The sequence below is a fragment of the Symphalangus syndactylus genome, chromosome 18, assembly GCF_028878055.3.
Source record: "Symphalangus syndactylus isolate Jambi chromosome 18, NHGRI_mSymSyn1-v2.1_pri, whole genome shotgun sequence".
Lineage (NCBI taxonomy): Eukaryota > Metazoa > Chordata > Mammalia > Primates > Hylobatidae > Symphalangus > Symphalangus syndactylus.
Window position 1 is genome coordinate 54,423,375 of NC_072440.2, and position 19,155 is coordinate 54,442,529.

General features: G+C 44.0%; 1 protein-coding gene across 1 annotated transcript in view; it reads right to left on the reverse strand.

Annotated features, from left to right (window-relative positions):
* Nucleotides 1–6,696, reverse strand: part of LOC129467480 (BOS complex subunit NOMO3-like) — a 45,222-nt gene extending 38,526 nt beyond the window's left edge. The window contains 2 exon segments of the mRNA XM_055252005.2: nt 2,269–2,358; nt 6,404–6,696. Coding sequence (XP_055107980.2) covers nt 2,269–2,358; nt 6,404–6,568 — 255 coding nt within the window. The 5' untranslated portion in view covers nt 6,569–6,696.
* Between the last annotated feature and the right edge of the window lie 12,459 nt (nt 6,697–19,155).

Here is a 19,155-nt window from a genome sequence, read left to right on the forward strand (position 1 = left end):
TCTTAAAAAATTAGCTGGGTGTGGTGGCAGGCGCCTATAGTCTTAGCTACTCAGGAGGCAGAGGCAGGAGGATCACTTGAGCCCAGGTCGTCAATGCTGCAGTGAACCATAATCATGCCACTGCACTCCAGCATGGGCAGCAGAGGGAGATCCTGTCTCTAAACAATACACTAACTCATTAATCCAATAAATAAAACTAGATTTTACTTATCAACCCTGGTTTCTCTCTCTTTTTGTTTTTTTGAGATGGAGTCTTGCTCTGTTGCCCAGGCTGGAGTGAAGTGGTGCAATCTCGGCTCACTGCAACCTCCGTCTCCTAGGTTCAAGCGATTCTCCTGACTCAGCCTCCCGAGTAGCTGGGACTACAGGCATGCACATGACACCTGGCTAATTTTTTTGTATTTTAGTAGAGACGGGGTTGCACCATGTTGCCCAGGCTGGTCTCGCACTCCTGAGCTCAGGCAATCCACCTGCCTCAACCTCCCAAAGTGCTAGGATTACAGGCATGAGCTACCACATCCGGCCTCCTGGTTTCTTGAGACTGATACTGATACTACTTAAAAATCAATTAAATAGATTTCAGGACAGACCCAGCTAGTCCATCTCTAGAAATCACTCCTATGCATTCTGGATGAAGAATTAAGTTCAAGAATATTTCCTAGTGTGTTATTTTAAAATTACCATTATTTTAAAATTGGGGAAAGTCTGTATGTCCAAATAGTTAAATTAGTTTGGGTTTGACTCTGACACACTATGCAGCGATTAAAAAGAAGGCAGTAGGCTGAGCATGGTGGCTCATGCCTGTAATCCCAGCACTCTGGGAGACTGAGGTGGGCAGATCACCTGAGGTCAGGAGTTCAAAATCAGCCTGGCCAAAATGGTGAAACCCCATCTCTACTAAAAATACAAAAAAAATTAGCTGGGCGTGGTGGTGGGTGCCTGTAATCCCAGCTATTTGGGAGGCTGAGGCAGAAGAATCACTGGAACCCAGGAGGCAGAGGTTGCAGTGAGCCGAGATCACGCCACCACACTCCAGCCTGGCTGAGACTCTGTCTCAAAAAAAAAAAAAAGGCAGTAGATCTATCTATGCTAATGTTGAAAGCATACTACAGGGGAGAAAATGAAACTGCAGAATAAATCCTATTGTTTGATTCCATTTGTATTAAAAAATATATCAAAATCAAAACTATGTATATTGACTATTCTTGCAACTTCCTATTAATCTGTATTTCCAAATAAAAGGTTTATATGTGGGAGGATGGGATTGTATAGATAGAGGTGTTTGTGGATACGCATCTATGTGCATGTGTGCTTGTGTGTATTTGCATATATGCATATGCATGTGTATCCGTGGACATCTGAATAACTATAAATAGAAAGCAATGTTAGGATGCACATCAAAATTTTATAAGAGGACCAGAAACAGTGGCTCACACCTGTAATCCCAGCACTTTGGGAGGCTGAGGCAGGTGGTTCACTTGAGGTCAGGAGTTCGAGACCAGCCTGGCCAACATGGCAAAACCCCGTCACTACTAAAAATACAAAACATTAGCTGGGCGTGGTGGCAGGTGCCTGTAATCCCAGCTACTCCGGAGGCTGAGGAAGGAAAATGGCTTGAACCTGGGAGATGGAGGTTGGAGTGAGCCAAGATCCCACCACTGCACTCCAGCCTGGGCGACAGAGTGAGACTCCATCTCAAAAGAAGAGGGAAAAAAAAAAAAAAAAGCCTTTATCAGAGTATCAGACGTTATCACTATAGAGGGAGGTAAAATTGGAGGGAAAAGGGTACAAATTTATTTCACATACTTCTAAAGACCTTGACTTTTTTTCACAAAGTTTGTGAATTCATGTATTACTTGTACAATTGTTTTAACAATACTTTAAGCTGCTTGCAAGTAACGGGTTCCATGAAATCAGAGTTTCTCAACCCTGGCACTACTGACATCTAGGCTGTCGTGGGCAGCACTGTAGCACATTTAGCTCCACGCCTGGCCACTACTCACTGGGTAACTGTAGCGCACAGCCACAGATGTCACAACAAAATGTCTCTAGACATTGCCAAATGGCCCTAAAGACACAGAGAGTCACTGTATTCGTCAAGGCAGTTTGTAAGTCATCTCCCTCCGAATGTGGCTAGGATTACCATATTGCACTAATAATTTACAAAACAGATGAGCATTTGCTAGTGTAGGAAAGGGCATGGTTAGTGCAGCCTGGTGAGGCACACTAGTGACTTCCCATCATATGTGACAAGCAGTTCTCTCTTACCTTATCATACAAAGGGATCATAAAGTAACCATTATTAGGGGCACAGTCTGTCTGGTATTTCAAAGTCCGATGCTTGGTGTACAGCTTTATCTGGAAAGGAAGGAAGGAAAACAGAAATCATAACATTGCCTTTGGGAATTAACTACATGTTACACCTGAATGCACTCAGTCAGTATGCATTCACTGAGGACCTACTGTATGCCAGCTTTCAACACGGGGCATTATTGGGGACAGAGGGAAATCAACAAACTCTCCTCAAATCATGTGACTCAATGTTTTTCAGATTAGAAACCACCTACAGCCTATTACAATGCCTTGTTTTTCAATGCTTTTCTGTTTATTTTAGTGGCTGTCTCTAGGTTGCTCGTGTAAGTTTCTGGGTCTCAAACACATTTGCAAACTTTGCCATTAGTAAGGTGCTTATTAACATGCAAATTCCTGGCTGGGCATGGTGGCTCATGCCTGTAATCCCAGCACTTCAGGAGGCTGAGGTGGGTGGTTCACTTGAGGTCAGGAATTTGAGACAAGCCTGGCCAACAAGGTAAAACGCTGTCTCTACTAAAAATACAAAAAAAGTTACCCAGGCATGGGGGCAGGCACCGGTAGTCCCAGCTACTTGGGAGGCTGAGGCAAGAAAATTGTTTGAACCGGGGAGGCAGAGGTTGCAGTGAGCCAAGATCATGCCACAGCACTCCAGCCTGGGAGACAGAGCAAGAATCCGTCTCAAAAATAATAATAAAAAAATAAAATAAAGTAAAATAAAATGCAAATTCCTGGGGCCCACCTCTATTTCTCAACTAAAGGTGTGCAATGAGGGCCAGAAATCTTCCTTACTAACTCTGAATAATTTCAAATACGTGGAGCAACATTCATCTAGAAACTTAATTTTCTCATTACTTTCATTCTCAGAAGAAAAAGAGACTAAAAAGACACTTAATATCTGTCCTCTCTTCAAGGACTCTCTCAAACTCTTACATTCTGAGCATTACCAGACACAAAGTGTTAACCCAGTAAGATGCCCAAATACCATCTGAGTCTTCCACGTGTTGCGTGGCCTTGGGCAAGCTCATGTTCGGTTTCTTCAGGTGTAGACAGAGAGCCACTCCTTGTCATGTGGTTGTACAGATTCACATCAACGCATATTAAGCTCTTGCTACAGAATATGGATTCAAAGAAAAATCAGTTTGCGGCCAGGCATGGTAGCTCATGCCTGTAATCCCAGCGCTTTAGGAGGCCAAAGAAGGAAGATCACTTGAGCCCAGGAGTTCAAGACCAGCCTGGACAACATAGCCAGACCTCATTCCTACTAGAAAAAGAATTAGCTAGGCATGATGGCATGTGCCTGTAGTCTCAGCTACTCAGAAGGCTGAGGTAGGAGGATTGCATGAGGCCAGGAGTCAGAGGCTTTGGTGAGCTATGATGGTGCCACTGTACTCCAGCCTCAGCAACAGCGTGAGACCCTGCCTCAAAATAAAATAAAATAAATAAAATGGAAAAAGCAGTTTGTATTACTATTTAATATCTCTCTCTGAAGAAAAAGGCAACACAGTGTAATATGTAGGGAACATACTGGGCTCAAGGAAAATTTCCTAAATGTACCTGCACAGCTCAACCACTCTGAGGCTCAGTTTCCATGTCTGTAAAAGGAAGCAGTTGGGTCTGATGCATCTAAAAGCCTCACCTCCAAAATGCTAATGCTCTATGACCATGAAACAACCATGACACGAGCTGCAATGAAACAGTCGAATCTTACCAGCTAAGAAGATGTACAAAGTGACTAACTCATAATACAAACATTTGAACATTTGGGAAAGGACTCGTGTGAAATAAGGTTAAGCCTGTATGTAAAGTTCTCTGAGGGCAGTGACCACAACTTCATTCCCCAGTGCCTGAGACGGTGTCTTGCTTACTCTAGGTACTCAGTGAATTTGCTACAGGTGACAAAGAGATTCAGATGCATGCATTTAAGGCAGGGACTGGAAATTCACCAGCCTAGAAGGGTTAGGGAGGCAACATCAAGGGGCATTCATCCAAAGGGATTTGGATCACTACACAACCCAAGCCAAGTGTGGCAGCCCAAAGATTGGCTGGTTTTCCAGAGAAATAAAGAACCCACTCTTTACTATGAAACCTCCTGATTGTTAAAGTATTAGCAACCAGTATAATTTTTTTTTTTTTTTTTACAGTAAGGTCCCTGTTAGAGAACCAAATGTCAGTCTCATGAGAGTATGGAGTTTTGTCTGTTCTATTCACTGTACTGCTATATCCACACCAGGCACAAGGCTTCGGTACGTGCCGGGGCTCAATAAATAGTTGTTGACTCAATGAACATGATGTAAAAACACCCAGGATAGGAGAAAGCTGAAGAAGAACGAAGGCAGTTGCATAGAAACACAAAAAACACAATCAAGAAATGACCATGAAATATCTTGGTTATTTCTACGTCTTTCATAAAGTACAATCAGGACACAGGATGGCAATGTAATCTACATCAAGATGGCCAGTATGAAATGTCTGATTTCAGAATCGGAATTACAAAACAGTGAGTGTCCCAGACCATCTGGACAGGCAGCCCTTGGGCTTAAGGAACACACTTCATAAGGGGTCACAAAACCTGCTCTCTGCTCTCAAGGTCACTATTAGTATGAGGGTGAGGGTGGAGGGGGTGCTTGTCTTTTCCTTCCTTCCAGAATCCCTGGAAACTACAAGTTGCAAGAGGCCTTACCAGGCAGCTTCTGAAATGCCCTGTGCCGTCTACAACCATACCACCCTGAACGTGCCCTGTCCCCAACGCAGACCTAGGAGGTGGAATGGGCACCCAGAAACATGTACCCAGGAAATCCTAGGAGCCCTGCCGCTGCCAGTGGGTAGAGGCATTCAATGCTTGACCTCTGACCTCTTCAGACTGAAAAAGCAGCAAACAAGGGGGCCTTGAAGAAGATCACGGATCCACTCGTTAAAGAAACATATCTGCTGGGTTCCACTGTTTCTCTCCCAACACCATCCTATAGGTACAAAAACTGAGACCTAGAGCAAGGGCAGGTCGCAGAGCTGGTGGGGTGTGGAACTGACTCCCTACCTCTCCCCCAATCCTCAGCAACCCGCTTTGCAGAACACAGTGCTTCATCCTTCACTGCCAGCCCTGGAACAGCTCAAAGGTGCTTTCAGACGATCTTTGGGGTCTTATTCCCCAATCCCTCTCTTTGGCATTTCCCAGCCTCTTCCTTCGTTTTCTCCTAAATTACCTCCGAGGCACCTGCTCTTTTCCTCTTCCTTGTCCTACTCCACCATAAATCCCCTCCCAAAAATGAGGCCCAAGCCTTGCTCTGGTCCCCTCCCATCTACCCTGACAAATGACATTCTGCCCCTACCTCCATCCATCCCTTTCCTCTTTACGGGAACCTTTCTGGGTCATAATCCCACCGGGCTGATAAACATTTAACAGGACTTTACAACTTAACTGAAAAAAAAAAAAAAAAAAAAAAAAAAACCTTCAGCACAAATCTCTAGGGTAATTCCAGTAACTACTCATTAAGGCAATCAGGGCAGCTGGCAACTCTCCATTTTCAGAGGTGGAGGGGAGCGGGAGAAATAAAAATAGCTTTCCGGCCCCAGGGTTTCCAATACTGATCTACTAGATCAGAATCTATGGGATGGGAATTGATGCTCTTTAAAATCATGCCGCGGGGTTTGGAGGAGCAGTGGATTAGAACTTAGGGGGGTTCTGAGCTGTGGAGTTTGGGGGATAAGACGTGGTCTCTAGGTTCTGGAATATGGGTTTGGGGAAATCTGAGTTTCAGGGGGTGTGATTCGAGGAGATCTCAGGTCTGTTTTAAAGAAATGGGGTCTGGGCTCCAGGGAATTTGGGGTCGGGGTTTTGAGGATCTGGAGTCCGGGTTTTGAAGAACCTGAGGTCTGGCACCCCTCAGTCCTTAGACGACCCCATGGTAAGAATCTCCCCTCCAGCGCGACTAGGGAGAGGCTGCAGGGAGCCCGTGGACAGCATAGCCTCGGAAGAGGTAAGGGCTCCAAGGACTCCACACCGCCCGGTGTCAGAGACGAGGCCAGCGCGGCCCAGAGGTGCTGAACCACCGGCCTGGCGACTCGGCGCCGGGGCCGTGGGGCGGGCGCTCACCTCGATGAGCGAGTAGTTGATCTCCACGTCCGACTTGACGAAGCCACCACAGCCCACCACGATGTCCTTCGAGCCGTGCGCCGGCCTCAAGCCGCTCAGCAGCAGCACTACCGCGGCGGCGACCACCGCGGGCCCCGGCGGCCCCGCGCCCTGGCCCACCAGCATGGCCCGGCCTCCCCCAGCTAGGCCCTCCGCAGGCAGCCGGGTCCCGCCCCTCACACCGCACGCTGCGGGCTCCTTCCTCCTCCTAGGCCGGCTGACAGCCCAGGCCCCGCCCCACCGCCGCCGCCAACCGCCGCCGCCGCCAACCGCCGCCGCCGCCAACCGCCCCCAGCCGCCGCCGCCGCCGCCAGCCGCCGCCAGCCGCCGCCGCCGCGCACGCGCGCTTCGACCCCACGCTCACAGCCCCAGAAGAGAGAACTAAGGCGACGCTCGGCAAAGAAACGAGACCATCTCTGCCCTCTAGAGGCCTGGAGGACTCCGCGCAACATCTGAGAGGTGCAACGCAAGGTGCATGCTTACAGGCAGAAGCTCCAAAGATGAATTCTACTTTAGAATTCACCATCACAGCTGGAAAGGACGGGAGATTTTGTTGGCGGAATTATCTAACAACTTTCTCAAACCCTTCTGACCCGTGTATTTCTCAGGTAAAATATATAATCTCACAAAAAGCTTTAGGGCCGGGTGTGTGGCTCACGCCTGTAATCCCAGCTCTGTGGGAGGCTGAGGTGGGTGGATCGCTTGAGCCCAGGAGTTCGAGACCAGCCTGGGCAATATGGCGAAACCCCATCTCTACACACACACACACACACACACACACACACACACACACACGAAAAACGCTTTAGGAATTTGTGTAAGCTGGTCTATTTTTCCATGATAAATGATCGATACTTTTTTAAGCGAAACGTGTTAATGTTAGCATATTAAAGAAAGTATGTAAGTTTTAGTTTAATCCTAGCTCTAATAACGTGTGCCTAAAAACAAATTTTGATGAGTTTTCTTCCCCTAAGGAAGAAGTGCATGCGGTCAGTATACTTTGAATTAGCTCTGCAAGATGAAACGTGATTTGCCTGAAAATAAGTTCAAATCCAGCATATTTTGTCCCAAGAGTGAATTCATATGTACACTGAATTTAACTACCAGTCACCACATCAAAACACACAACAAAGAGGCCGGGCACGGTGGCTCACGCCGGTAATCCCAGCACTTTGGGAGGCCAAGGCGGGCAGATCATGAGGTCAGGAGATCGAGACCATCCTGGCTAACACAGTGAAACCCCGTCTCTACTAAAAATATAAAAAGTTAGCCAGGCGTGGTGACGGGCGCCTGTAGTCCCAGCTACTTGGGAGGCTGAGGCAGGAGAATGGCGTGAACCCAGGAGGCGGAGCTTGCAGTGAGCCGAGATCCTGCCACTGCACTCCAGCCTAGGTGACAAAGCAAGACTCCGTCTCAAAAAAAAAAAAAAAATACACCAAAAAAAAATGCTTTTCCAACCTAATATTAGGAATTCTTCCATTTTGCCTCAAAAAAAAAAAAAAAACCTAGTGCTTTTATTTTGATAGGTTTTGTATTTTGTTTCTAAATGACAAAGTAGGACTGGATTTCCCGCTGCAATTTGCCATTGTGGCTAAAACTTAAGCAATAAACAACTAAGAAGCACAGGTTCAAACTATACAGTAGTCAAACCTTCATGGGGGCAAGGAGGGAATGAAGGGAATGATACATTGACCTCAGGGTCATGATCATGAGTGCATCTGATATCAGTTTCTCGTGCTGCATTTTCACTCAAATACAGTAGACTCTCAACTATTCAGTGACAATGAGAAACCATTTAAATAATTCGTCTATTTATTGGGGTTTGTTATTTATAACCACAATTGAAATAGATGCCTTTTATGCAAATCACCAGAGGATTGAAAACCACCAATTAGAAAGTATTGGCCTATGGAAACCTCTCATCTTACAGAATGGGAAACCGAGGCCCAGAGAGGAAAAGGAAGTTGTCTAAGACTCTCTGCATGCAGCCACAGGTTTTCCAGGAGCTAGAGAGCAGGAATTGGGGCCGGGAGCCATGGCTTACGACTGTAATATGAACATGTTGGGAGTCCGAGGTGGGCAGATCATTTGAGGTCAGGAGTTCGAGACCAGCTCGGCCAACATGGCAAAACCCCACCTCTACTAAAAATACAAAAGTTAGCTAGGTGTGGTGGCGCACGCCTCTAATCCCATCTACTCAGGAGGCTGAGGAAGGAGAATCACTTGAACCAGGGAGCCACAGGTTGCAGTGAGCTGAGGTCTTGCCACTGCACTCCAGCCTGGGCGACAGAGTGAGACTCCGTCTCAAAAAAAAAAAAAAAAAAAGAGCAGGAAGTGGGATCCCCAAGTTTTGTTCTGAACTCACCCCAAATGATTTCTGCTGTGTTCTTGACTTTCTATTTCCCTCAAATTCATCTTCAAATATAGAAAGAAATGAAGCACCAGGACTGTGACAATGCCAATTCATGGGGGCGGGATTGGGGAGTGGCTTGCAGACAGACAGGGATTTAGCTTCCGCATAATTTCCATCAGTTTCCACCAAGACCAGCTCAGATAAGCAGACATGATTTACATGGAAACAGTAGACTTGCCACACTGAGCTTCATGACAAATCCTTGGGTTCTTTCTGTCCCGAAGCTTCCAGAAGACTCAGGCAGGAGGACAGCTGAAGGGGACAGGGGAGGGGGTGCTCCCTGGGCCCAATACTGGATTTAGAGAGACACAAAAAGGTCAGGGAAAACACGCTGTGGGGTACCTGCAGAAGGCAAGAGTAGAAGATGAGGACAGGACCCTGAGAATTAGCAAGGCAGCATGGAGAGTGCAGAGGATTTTAATTCTTCTCCCAAACTGAGCACGTGTGCTTGTCTGTCTAAAAGAGCTGAATATTTCATTCCTGTCTTGAAATGAATACTTGCTCACTGCAACAACAAGGAAATTGGAAAAGAAAACTAGGATTCCCCAAGATCACTGCGTTACCACATTTCCATCTTTTTATCAATGCATTTATGCTAGTATGACATCCAGTCATTTCTAAGAAATGGTGGCTGGGTCTTTGACACTTTGCTTTAAGACCCAAGAGAGGGCTGGGCATGGTGGCTCACACCTGTAATCGCAGCACTTTGGGAGGCCTAGGCAAGAGGACGGCTTGAGGCCAGGAGTTCCAAGGCAGCTTGGGCAACAAAGTGAGACCAGTCTCCACAAAAAAATTAAGAATTAGCCAGGCGTGGCGGTGTGTGCCTGTAATCTCAGCTACTCGGGAGAGGCTGAGGTGGAAGGTTGCTTGAGCCCAGGAGGTCAAGGCTGCAGTGAGCCATGATGGCACTACTGCGCTCCAGCCTGGGTAACAGAGCAAGACCCTGATTCAAAAAAAAAGAGAGAGAGAGAAAAAGACTCAAGAGAGGAAGGTAAATGCTTGGCCTTCTCCGTGTTCCCTGATTTAGGCATATCGTTTTCTTTTTTCTTTAAAAAAACCAAAGCCTATTTTATATTATAATCTCTTTTATTCAATCATCATTTAGCAACCACCTTTTCATATTAATATGTGTCTTCACTGGCATTTTGTTTGTTTGTTTTGAGACAGTCTCGCTCTGTCACCCAGGCTGGAGTGCAGTGGCACAATCTTGGCTCACTCCAACCTTCGCCTCCCAGGTTCAAGCAATTCTCCTGCCTCAACCTCCTGAGAAGCTGAAACTACAGGCATGCACCAAAACACCCAGCTAATTTTTGTATTTTTAGTAGAAACGGGATTTCACTATGTTTGCCAGGCTGGTCACAAACTCCTGACCTCAAGTGATCCGCCCTCATCAGCCTCCCAAAGTGCTGGGATTACAGGCGTGAGCCACCGTGCCCGGCTGCAATGGCATTTTAAACCACTGGTTAGTAACCCATGGCCTAAATTATAACAGTAATAATAAAAGCTAAGTCTTCTGAGCATTTAATGTATATCTGGCAGTGTGCTAAACGCTTGCATAATCTCACTAAGTTCTCCCCACCACTCGGCAGGTAGACAGTGTCCATTCCAGCAGTGAGGGACTGTGACGTGGTCTCCATCCTATCTCCCTCGGATATTATGAAAAATGTCACAGAGTGTACACCCACTGTGATATTAGGAAAAAGCTCTCCCTCGGGTATTAGAATAATATCACAGGGTGTACACTCACTGTGATATCAGGAGTAAAATCACCCTCAAATATAACGAATAATATGCAAGGGTGTACACTCACTGTGATATTAGGAGTAAGATCTCCCTCGGATATTATGAATAATATCACACAGTGTACACCCACTGTGACGCGGTATACCCACTGTGACACGGTACACCCACTGAGATATTAGGAATAATATCTCCCACTGATATTATGAATATCTCCCTCAGATATTATCACACCCACTTTGATATTGGACGTAATATCTCCCTCAGATGTTTTGAATAATATAGGAAGGTGTACACTCACTGTGATATGGAGAGCAATACCTCCTTCAGATATTACAAATAATATCACAGGGTGTAAACCCACTGTGATACTGGGAGTAATATCTCCCTCGGATAATATGAATAATATCCTAGGGTTTACAAACATGGCGTACACCCACTATGATATTAGGAGTACTATCTCCCTAAAATATTACAAATAATATCCCCCCAGTATATAACAGATAATATCATAGGGTGTACACCCACTGTGATATTAGTTATAATAATATCTTCTTGGGATATAAGGAATAATATCACAGGGTGTACACCCACTGTGATATTAGGGGTAATAATATCTACTGAGTACATAACGAATAATATGAGAGAGTGTACACCCACTGTGATATGAGGAGTAATAATATCTACTTAGTACATAATGAATAATATGAGAGGGTGTACACCCACTGTGATATCAGAGGAAGTAATATCTCCAGAAAATTTGACACACTGTGTGATATTAGCAGTAATAACATCTCACCAGGATATAATAAATAATATCACAGGGTGTACACCCACAGTGATATTAGATGTAATAATATCTTCCCATGATGTAATGAATAATATGACAGGGCGTACAACCACTGTGATACTAGGGGTAATAATATCTCCCCAGGATATAATGAATAATATCCCAGGGTGTACACCAACTGTGATATTAGGGGTAATAACATCTTCCGTGAATATAATGAATAATATCACCGGGTGTACACCAACTGTGATAATAGGAATAATATGTCCCCAAGATAAAACAAATAATATCACGGGGGGTACTCCCACTGTGATATTAGCAGTAATGTCTCCCTCGGATATTGCAAATAATATCACAGGGTGTACATCCACTGTGATATTGAGAGTAATATCTCCCTCGAATATTATGAATAATACCACAGGGTGTAAACCCACTGTGATATTGGGAGTAATATCTCCCTTGGATATCACGAATAGTATCACGTGGTGTACAGGGTGTACACCCACTGTGCTATTGGCAGTAATATCTCCCTCAGATATTATGAATAATATCACAGTGTTTACAAACATGCTGTACACCCACAATGATATTAGGAGTAGTGTCTCCCTAAATTATTACAAATAATATCATAGGGTGTACAAACATGGTGTACACCGACTGTGATATTAGGAGTAATATCTCCCTAAAATATTATGAATAATATCACAGGGTGTACACACATGGTGTACAACCTCTGTGATATTAGAAGTAATATGTCCTTAAAATATTACGAATAACATCACAGGGTGTAAACACAGGGATACAGCCACTATGAAATTAGGAGTAATATCACCCCAAGATGTAATCAATACTGTCACAGTGGGTACACACACTGATATTATGGGTAATAATATCTCCAGAAATTTGACGAACAATATCACAGGGTGTACACCCACTGCGATATTAGGGGTAATAACATCTTCCCCAAATATAATGAATAATATCACAGGGTGTTCACCCATTGTGATATTAGACGTAAAAATATCTCCCCAGGATATAACAATACCACAGGGTGTACACCCACTGTGATATTAGAGCTAATAATATCTTCCCAGGATATAATGAATAATATCACAGGGTGTACACCCACTGTGATAGTAGAGGAAATAATATCTCCCCAAAATATAATGAATAATATTACAGAATGTTCACCCACTGTGATATTAGGAATAATAATACCTCCCCAGGATATAACGAATAATATCACAGGGTGTACACCCACTGTGATATTAGGAGTACTAATATCTCCCCAGGATATTACAAATAATATTACAGGATGTACACCCACTGTGACAATACGGGTAATATCTCCCAGGATATTATGAATAATATCACAGGATATACACTTACTGTGATATTAGGAGTAATAATATCTCCCCAGGATATAATGAATAGTATCACAAGGTGTACAGCCACTGTGATACTAGGAGTAACATAGTATCTCCCCAGGATATAACAAATAATATCACGAGGTGTACATGCACTGTGATACTAGGAGTAATATAATATCTCCCCAGGATATAACAAATAATATCACAAGGTGTACATGCACTGTGATATTAAAGAAAATAATATCTCTTCAGGATATAATGAATAATATCACAAAGTATACACCCACTGTGATATTAGGAGTAATATTATATCTCCAATATATAGTGAATAATATCACAGGGGGTACACCCACAGTATATTAGGGGTAATATTATATCCCCAGAATATAACGAATAAATATCACAGGGTGTACACCCACCGTGACAATATGGATAATATCTTCCAGGATGCTACAAATAGTATCAAAGAGTATACACCCACTGTGATATTAGGGGCAATATCCCCACAGAATATTACAAATAATATCACAAGATGTACATGCACTGTGACATTAGGGGTAATATCACCCAAAAATATTACAAATAATATCACAGCATGTACACAATGGTGTACGTTCATTGTGATATTATGATATGCATAGGGTATTACAAATAATATCACAGGGTGTACCCCCCACTGTGATATCAGGAGTAATATCTTTCTGGGAGGTCACAGCGTGTACATGCATGGTGTAAATTCACTGGGATATTAGGACCAATATCTCCCTGGGGTATTACGGATAATATCACAGGAAGTACACACACGGTGTACACCAACTGTGATATTAGGAGTAATATTTCCCTAGGATATTAAGAAAAATATCACAGGTTATACACCTGCTGTGATATTAGAAGTAATATCGGCCTAGGATATTAGTAATAATATCACAGGGTGTACACTCACTGTGATATTAGGAGTAATAGCTCCCTAGGCTATTAGAAATAATACAACAGGGTGCACACCCACTGTGATATTAGGAGTAGTATCTCCCTAAAGTATTAGGAATAATATCACAGGGTGTACACATACTCTGATATTAAGAGTAATGTCTTTCTAGGATATTAGGAATAACATCACAGGGTGTACATGCACTGATATTAAGAGCAATATCTTTCTAGGATATTATGAAATATATCACAGGGTGTACACCCACTGTGACATTGGGGTAATATCTTCCAAGGATATTAGAAATAATATCACAGGTTGTACTCTGACTGTGATATCAGAAGTAATAATATCTCTTCACAATATAACAAATAATATCAGAGGATGTACACCCACTGTGATATTAGAAGTAATAATATCTTTCCAGTATATAACAGACAATATCAATGGTGTACACCCAGTGTGATATCAGAGGTAATAATACCTCCCCAGGATATAACAAATAATATCACAAGGTGTACAACCACTGTGATATCACGGGTAATTATTTCTTTCCAGGATATGATGAATAGTATCACAGGGAGTACCCCCACTGTGATGTTAGAAGTAATAATATCTCCCCAGGATATAATGAATACTATGACAGAGTGACATTCAGGGTAATAATATCTTCCCAGGATATGACAAATAATATCACAGTGTGTACACCTACTGTAATATTAGGGGTAATTTCTCCCCAGGATATAATAAAAAAATCACAGGTTGTACACACACTGTGACATTAGGGGTAATGTCACCCCAGGATATTAGGAACGATATCACAGGGTGTACACCCACTTTGACGTTGTTGGTAATATCTGACCCAGGATATTACTAATAATATCAAAGTGTGTACACCCACTGTGACATTAGGGATAATATCCCCCCTAATATATCAAATAATATCACAGGGTTTACACCCGCTGTGACAATAAGGATAATATCTCCCCCAGGATATTATGAATAATATCACAGGGTGTACACCATCTGTGACATTAGGGTTAATAACACCTCCCCAGAATATAACGAGTAATATCACAGGGTGTATATCCATTTTGATATTAGAAGTAACAATATCTCCCGAGGAAACAAGGAATAATAATACAAGGTTTAAACACACTGGGATATTAAGGATAATAATATCCCCCCAGTATATAACAAATAATATCAATGTGATATTAGTTATAATAATATCTTCTTGGGATACAAGGAATAATATCACAGGGTATACACCCACTGTGATATTAGGGGTAATATCTCCCTAGGAAATTATGAATAATATCACAAGGTGTACACACATGTGTACACCCACTGTGATTTTAGGAGTAATATCTCCCTTGGATATTACAAATAATATCACAGGGTTTACACCTACTGTGATATATGGAGATTTTTTTCCCCTAGAATATTACAAATCATATCACAGGGATACACTCACAGTGATATTATGAGTAATATCTCCCTAGGATATTTCGAATCATATCACAGGGTGTACACCCACTGTGATACTAAAACGAATATCTTTCTAGAACATTACAAATAGCATCACAAGGTGTACACCCACTATGAGATTAGGAGTAATATCTCCCTAGAATATTATAAATAATATCACAGTGTGTACAGCCACTGTGATTTTAGGAGTAATACCTTCTTAAGATATTACGAATAATATCATAGGGTATACACCCACTGTGAAATTAAAAGTAATAGCTCCCTACGATATTATGAACAATATGACGTGGTGTACACTCAAGGTGATATTGGGAGTAGTATCTCCCTAGGAAATTACGAATATTATCACAGGGTGTACACCCACTGTGATATTAAAAGTATTATCTTTCTAGGATATTACGAATAATATTACAGGATGTACTCCTTCCGTGATATTAGGAGTTATATCTCCCTAGGATATTACAAATTATATCACAGGGCGTACACCCACTGTGGTATTAGGTGTAGTATCTCCCTAGGATATAACAAATAATATCACAGGGTATACACCTACTGTTGTATTAGGAGTTATATCTTCATAGAATATTATGAATAATATCACAGGGTGTACACCCTCTGTGATATTAAAAGTAATATCTTTCTAGGATATTATGAATAATATCACAGTGTGTAATCTCACTGTGATATTAGCAGTAATAACTCCCTAGGATATTACGAATTATATGGGAGAGTGTACACCCACCGTGAGATTTGGAGTAATATATCTCTAGCATATTATGAATAATATCACAGGTTGTACACCCACTGTGATATTAGGAGTAAAATCTTCCTCGGATATTACAAATAATATCACAGTGTGTACTCCCACTGTGATACTAGGAGTAAAATCTCCTTCGGATATTACGAATAATATCACAGGATGTACACCCACTGTGATATTAGGAGTAATATCTCCCTCGGATATTTCGAATGGTATTCACCCACTGGGATGTTAGGATAATATCTCCCTCTGATATTACGAATTGTATCAGAGGCTGTACACACGTGGTGTTCACCCAGCATGATATTAGGAATAATATCTCCCTCTGTTATTACGAATTGTATCAGAGGCTGTACACACGTGGTGTTCACCCAGCGTGATATTAGGAATAATATCTCCCTCGGATATTAGGCACAGTCTCTCCCTGGGACTTAGCAGAGCGTAACCCCCCAGTGTTAAATAAGCAGCCACAGCAAGAGGTACAGGGACAGGAACTGAAATGAAGACAAAGATCTGACAAGTTTAAAACATGTATTTAAAATAGAATTTATAAAATGCTTAACCTGCCGACTCAGGAGCCCGCGGGGCAGGGTGGGGTGGGAGTTGGCAGGTGACTGCTTCACCAGCAGAGTAAGACTGCAGGGGTGCGGCCCTCCCTCCAGTGCCCTTCTATTCAGACACCCGAGGGGCCCATGTGCACTCCTGGGATCATACGACCAGAAAACAGGACCCCAGAGGTTTCTTGAGCCTCTGCGTACCAGGGCGGCTGGGTACAGCCCTGCCAGCCCATTGCATAATCTTCTAAGTTTTCCCCACCACCCTCCATTTCAGCAGCAAGTTGCCTGTGACGCGGTCTCCGTCCTCTCGGCCTTGACCCGGTGGTCCCCGTGACTGGACACTTAGGCGGTCACCAGGCCTCCTTGTTACTAACTCCTTGTTACTAACAGCGGATTTGCTTTATCCTCAACCAGGTGAAGTTTGTCCCAGAGCTGCACTAAATCATCACCAACATGATTAAATGGGGTACACTTCAAAAAAGCAGTTGGGTCAGATGTAATCAGCAGTGAACTCAGAATCAACCGAGTGACATTGAGTCAGTAAATCGCTGACTGCCTCAGTTACCCCATATGATAGTTTGGAGGATGGGAACATTCAAAGAGTTGATTTGGAAGGATATCAAGAGTGAAAATTCCAACACTTTAGTTCCTTTAAGTTAAATCCAGGCACTATCTTTCCTGCAAGTCTCCTGTTCCTTTCAGATTGCACAGGTGAGAGTGCTCAGATTAGGGCTGGAGGTTGTAAACTATTGCTCCCACACCGACAGTGCCCCCATGTCATCCATGTATTCTGTGCATTTTCCTGTGCTAAACACTCTCCCAAAACATCGTGGGGCCTGATTCTTCCTCTTTGTTCCAGTGGCCCTGGGTGACTCAAGTGCCCATTCGATGACCAGGACACAGAGGTTTTAGAGAGATGCTCCATGAGGCCCCAGGTGCGAGCCTGTACCCTGCCGGAGCATGAGACAAGGGACAGGGCATCTTCTGTGGGGGTAGTAGGGGTAGTGGTCAGCCAGGCTTGGTGACTCTACTTGCTCACCAGAAGATCCTACACCTGCCACCTCCGATAGATCCACTGCCTCTGTGCCTGCCTGTACTGCTGATGCTCCAGTGGCGAACTCAGCATCCCAGCCTAGGCCCAATGCCACTGAAGGTGGACCTGCCCCCTGAGGACCCAGGAATCTTACCACTCAGCTGTCCCCAGGAGTGCCCACACCCTCATTCTTATCCAGACCCAGGAGCCCTACCCCGGCCTTCCCTCATCAGCTGTAAATGATGATTTACTGCTATTACCATCATCACTGCCTTTAGTGGCCAAGGGCCTTCCAAGGTGCCAGTTCTGGAACGAAAGATGCCCTTGGGAGGTGATGACACTCAGGTACATGGGTGCTCAACAGATTGCTTCCTCCTATCCTCAGTCTTTGCACGCAGCCATTGGCACTCCCATTGTATGGAAGGAAACCAGCCCAGGGTCACACAGCTGGTCAGCAGCAACACAGCTGGTCTCAAATCTAAGGTGCCTGGCCATGCCTCCATGAGGGACTGGCCTGCAAGGGAGGTTGCTCCTGGCTTTGGAGAGCCTTTCCTGGGCTGCACGAATAACCCCCACTGTTTGAGGCCCCAAACTCTGCTCACAACTCCTTCCTTTCCCTGTCTCTGCTTAGGCTATAATGAAGGTGACTCTAGCCACCCTTCATGGACATTATAGTAGTCTCTGCCTTTCACTTTTGGTCTAATCTGAATTCAACCCCCACCTACTTGGTCTCTCCTTTTACAACCAACACAGCCGAAATCTAGGGAATTTTGTTTGTTTGTTTGTTTTTGAGACAGAGTCTCATTCCATTCTGTTACCCAGGCTGGAGTGCAATGGTGTGATCTCGGCTTACTGCAACCTCCACCTCCCGGGTTCAAGGGATTGTCCTGCCTCAGCCTCCTGAGTAGCTGGGATTACAGGCGCATACCACCACATCTGGCTAATTTTTGTATTTTTAGTAGAGACGGGGTTTCACCACGTTGGTCAGGCTGGTCTCCAACTCCTGACTTCATGATCCACCTGCCTCAGCCTCCCAAAGTGCTGGGATTACAGGCATGAGCCACCGCGCCCAGCCAAATCTAGGGCTGCAGCATGGTAGCAGCATACAAATAGAATTGAATTCCATAGTTTTGCTATCCCTGTTTTTTGTTTGTTGTTGTTGCTGTTTTTGAGACAGAGTCTCACTGTCGCCTAAGCTGGAGTGCAGTGGTGCGATCTCGGCTCACTGCAACCCCTGCCTCCCAGGTTCAAACTATTCTCCTGCCTCAGCCTCCCCAGTAGCTGGGACTACAGGCACCCACCACCAAACCCGGCTAATTTTTGTATTTTATTAGAGACAGGGTTTCACCATATTGGCCAGGCTGGTCTGGAACTCCTGACCTTGTGATCCACCCACCTCGGCCTCCCAAAGTGCTGGGATTACAGGCATGAGCCACCACACCCTGCCCCTGTTTTGCTTTTGTTTTGCTTGTTTCTTAGGGTTGTTTTTCTATTTGTGGTAAAGGCATTGGCTTTCCATTTGCAGCATCAATAGAATATTTCCTGTTTACAATAACCTTATGTCATAGTAAATGGTAAAGGGATTTAAAGCAGTGGTTTTCAGCTGCCAGAGGCCTGAGTGAGTTTGGGCACAC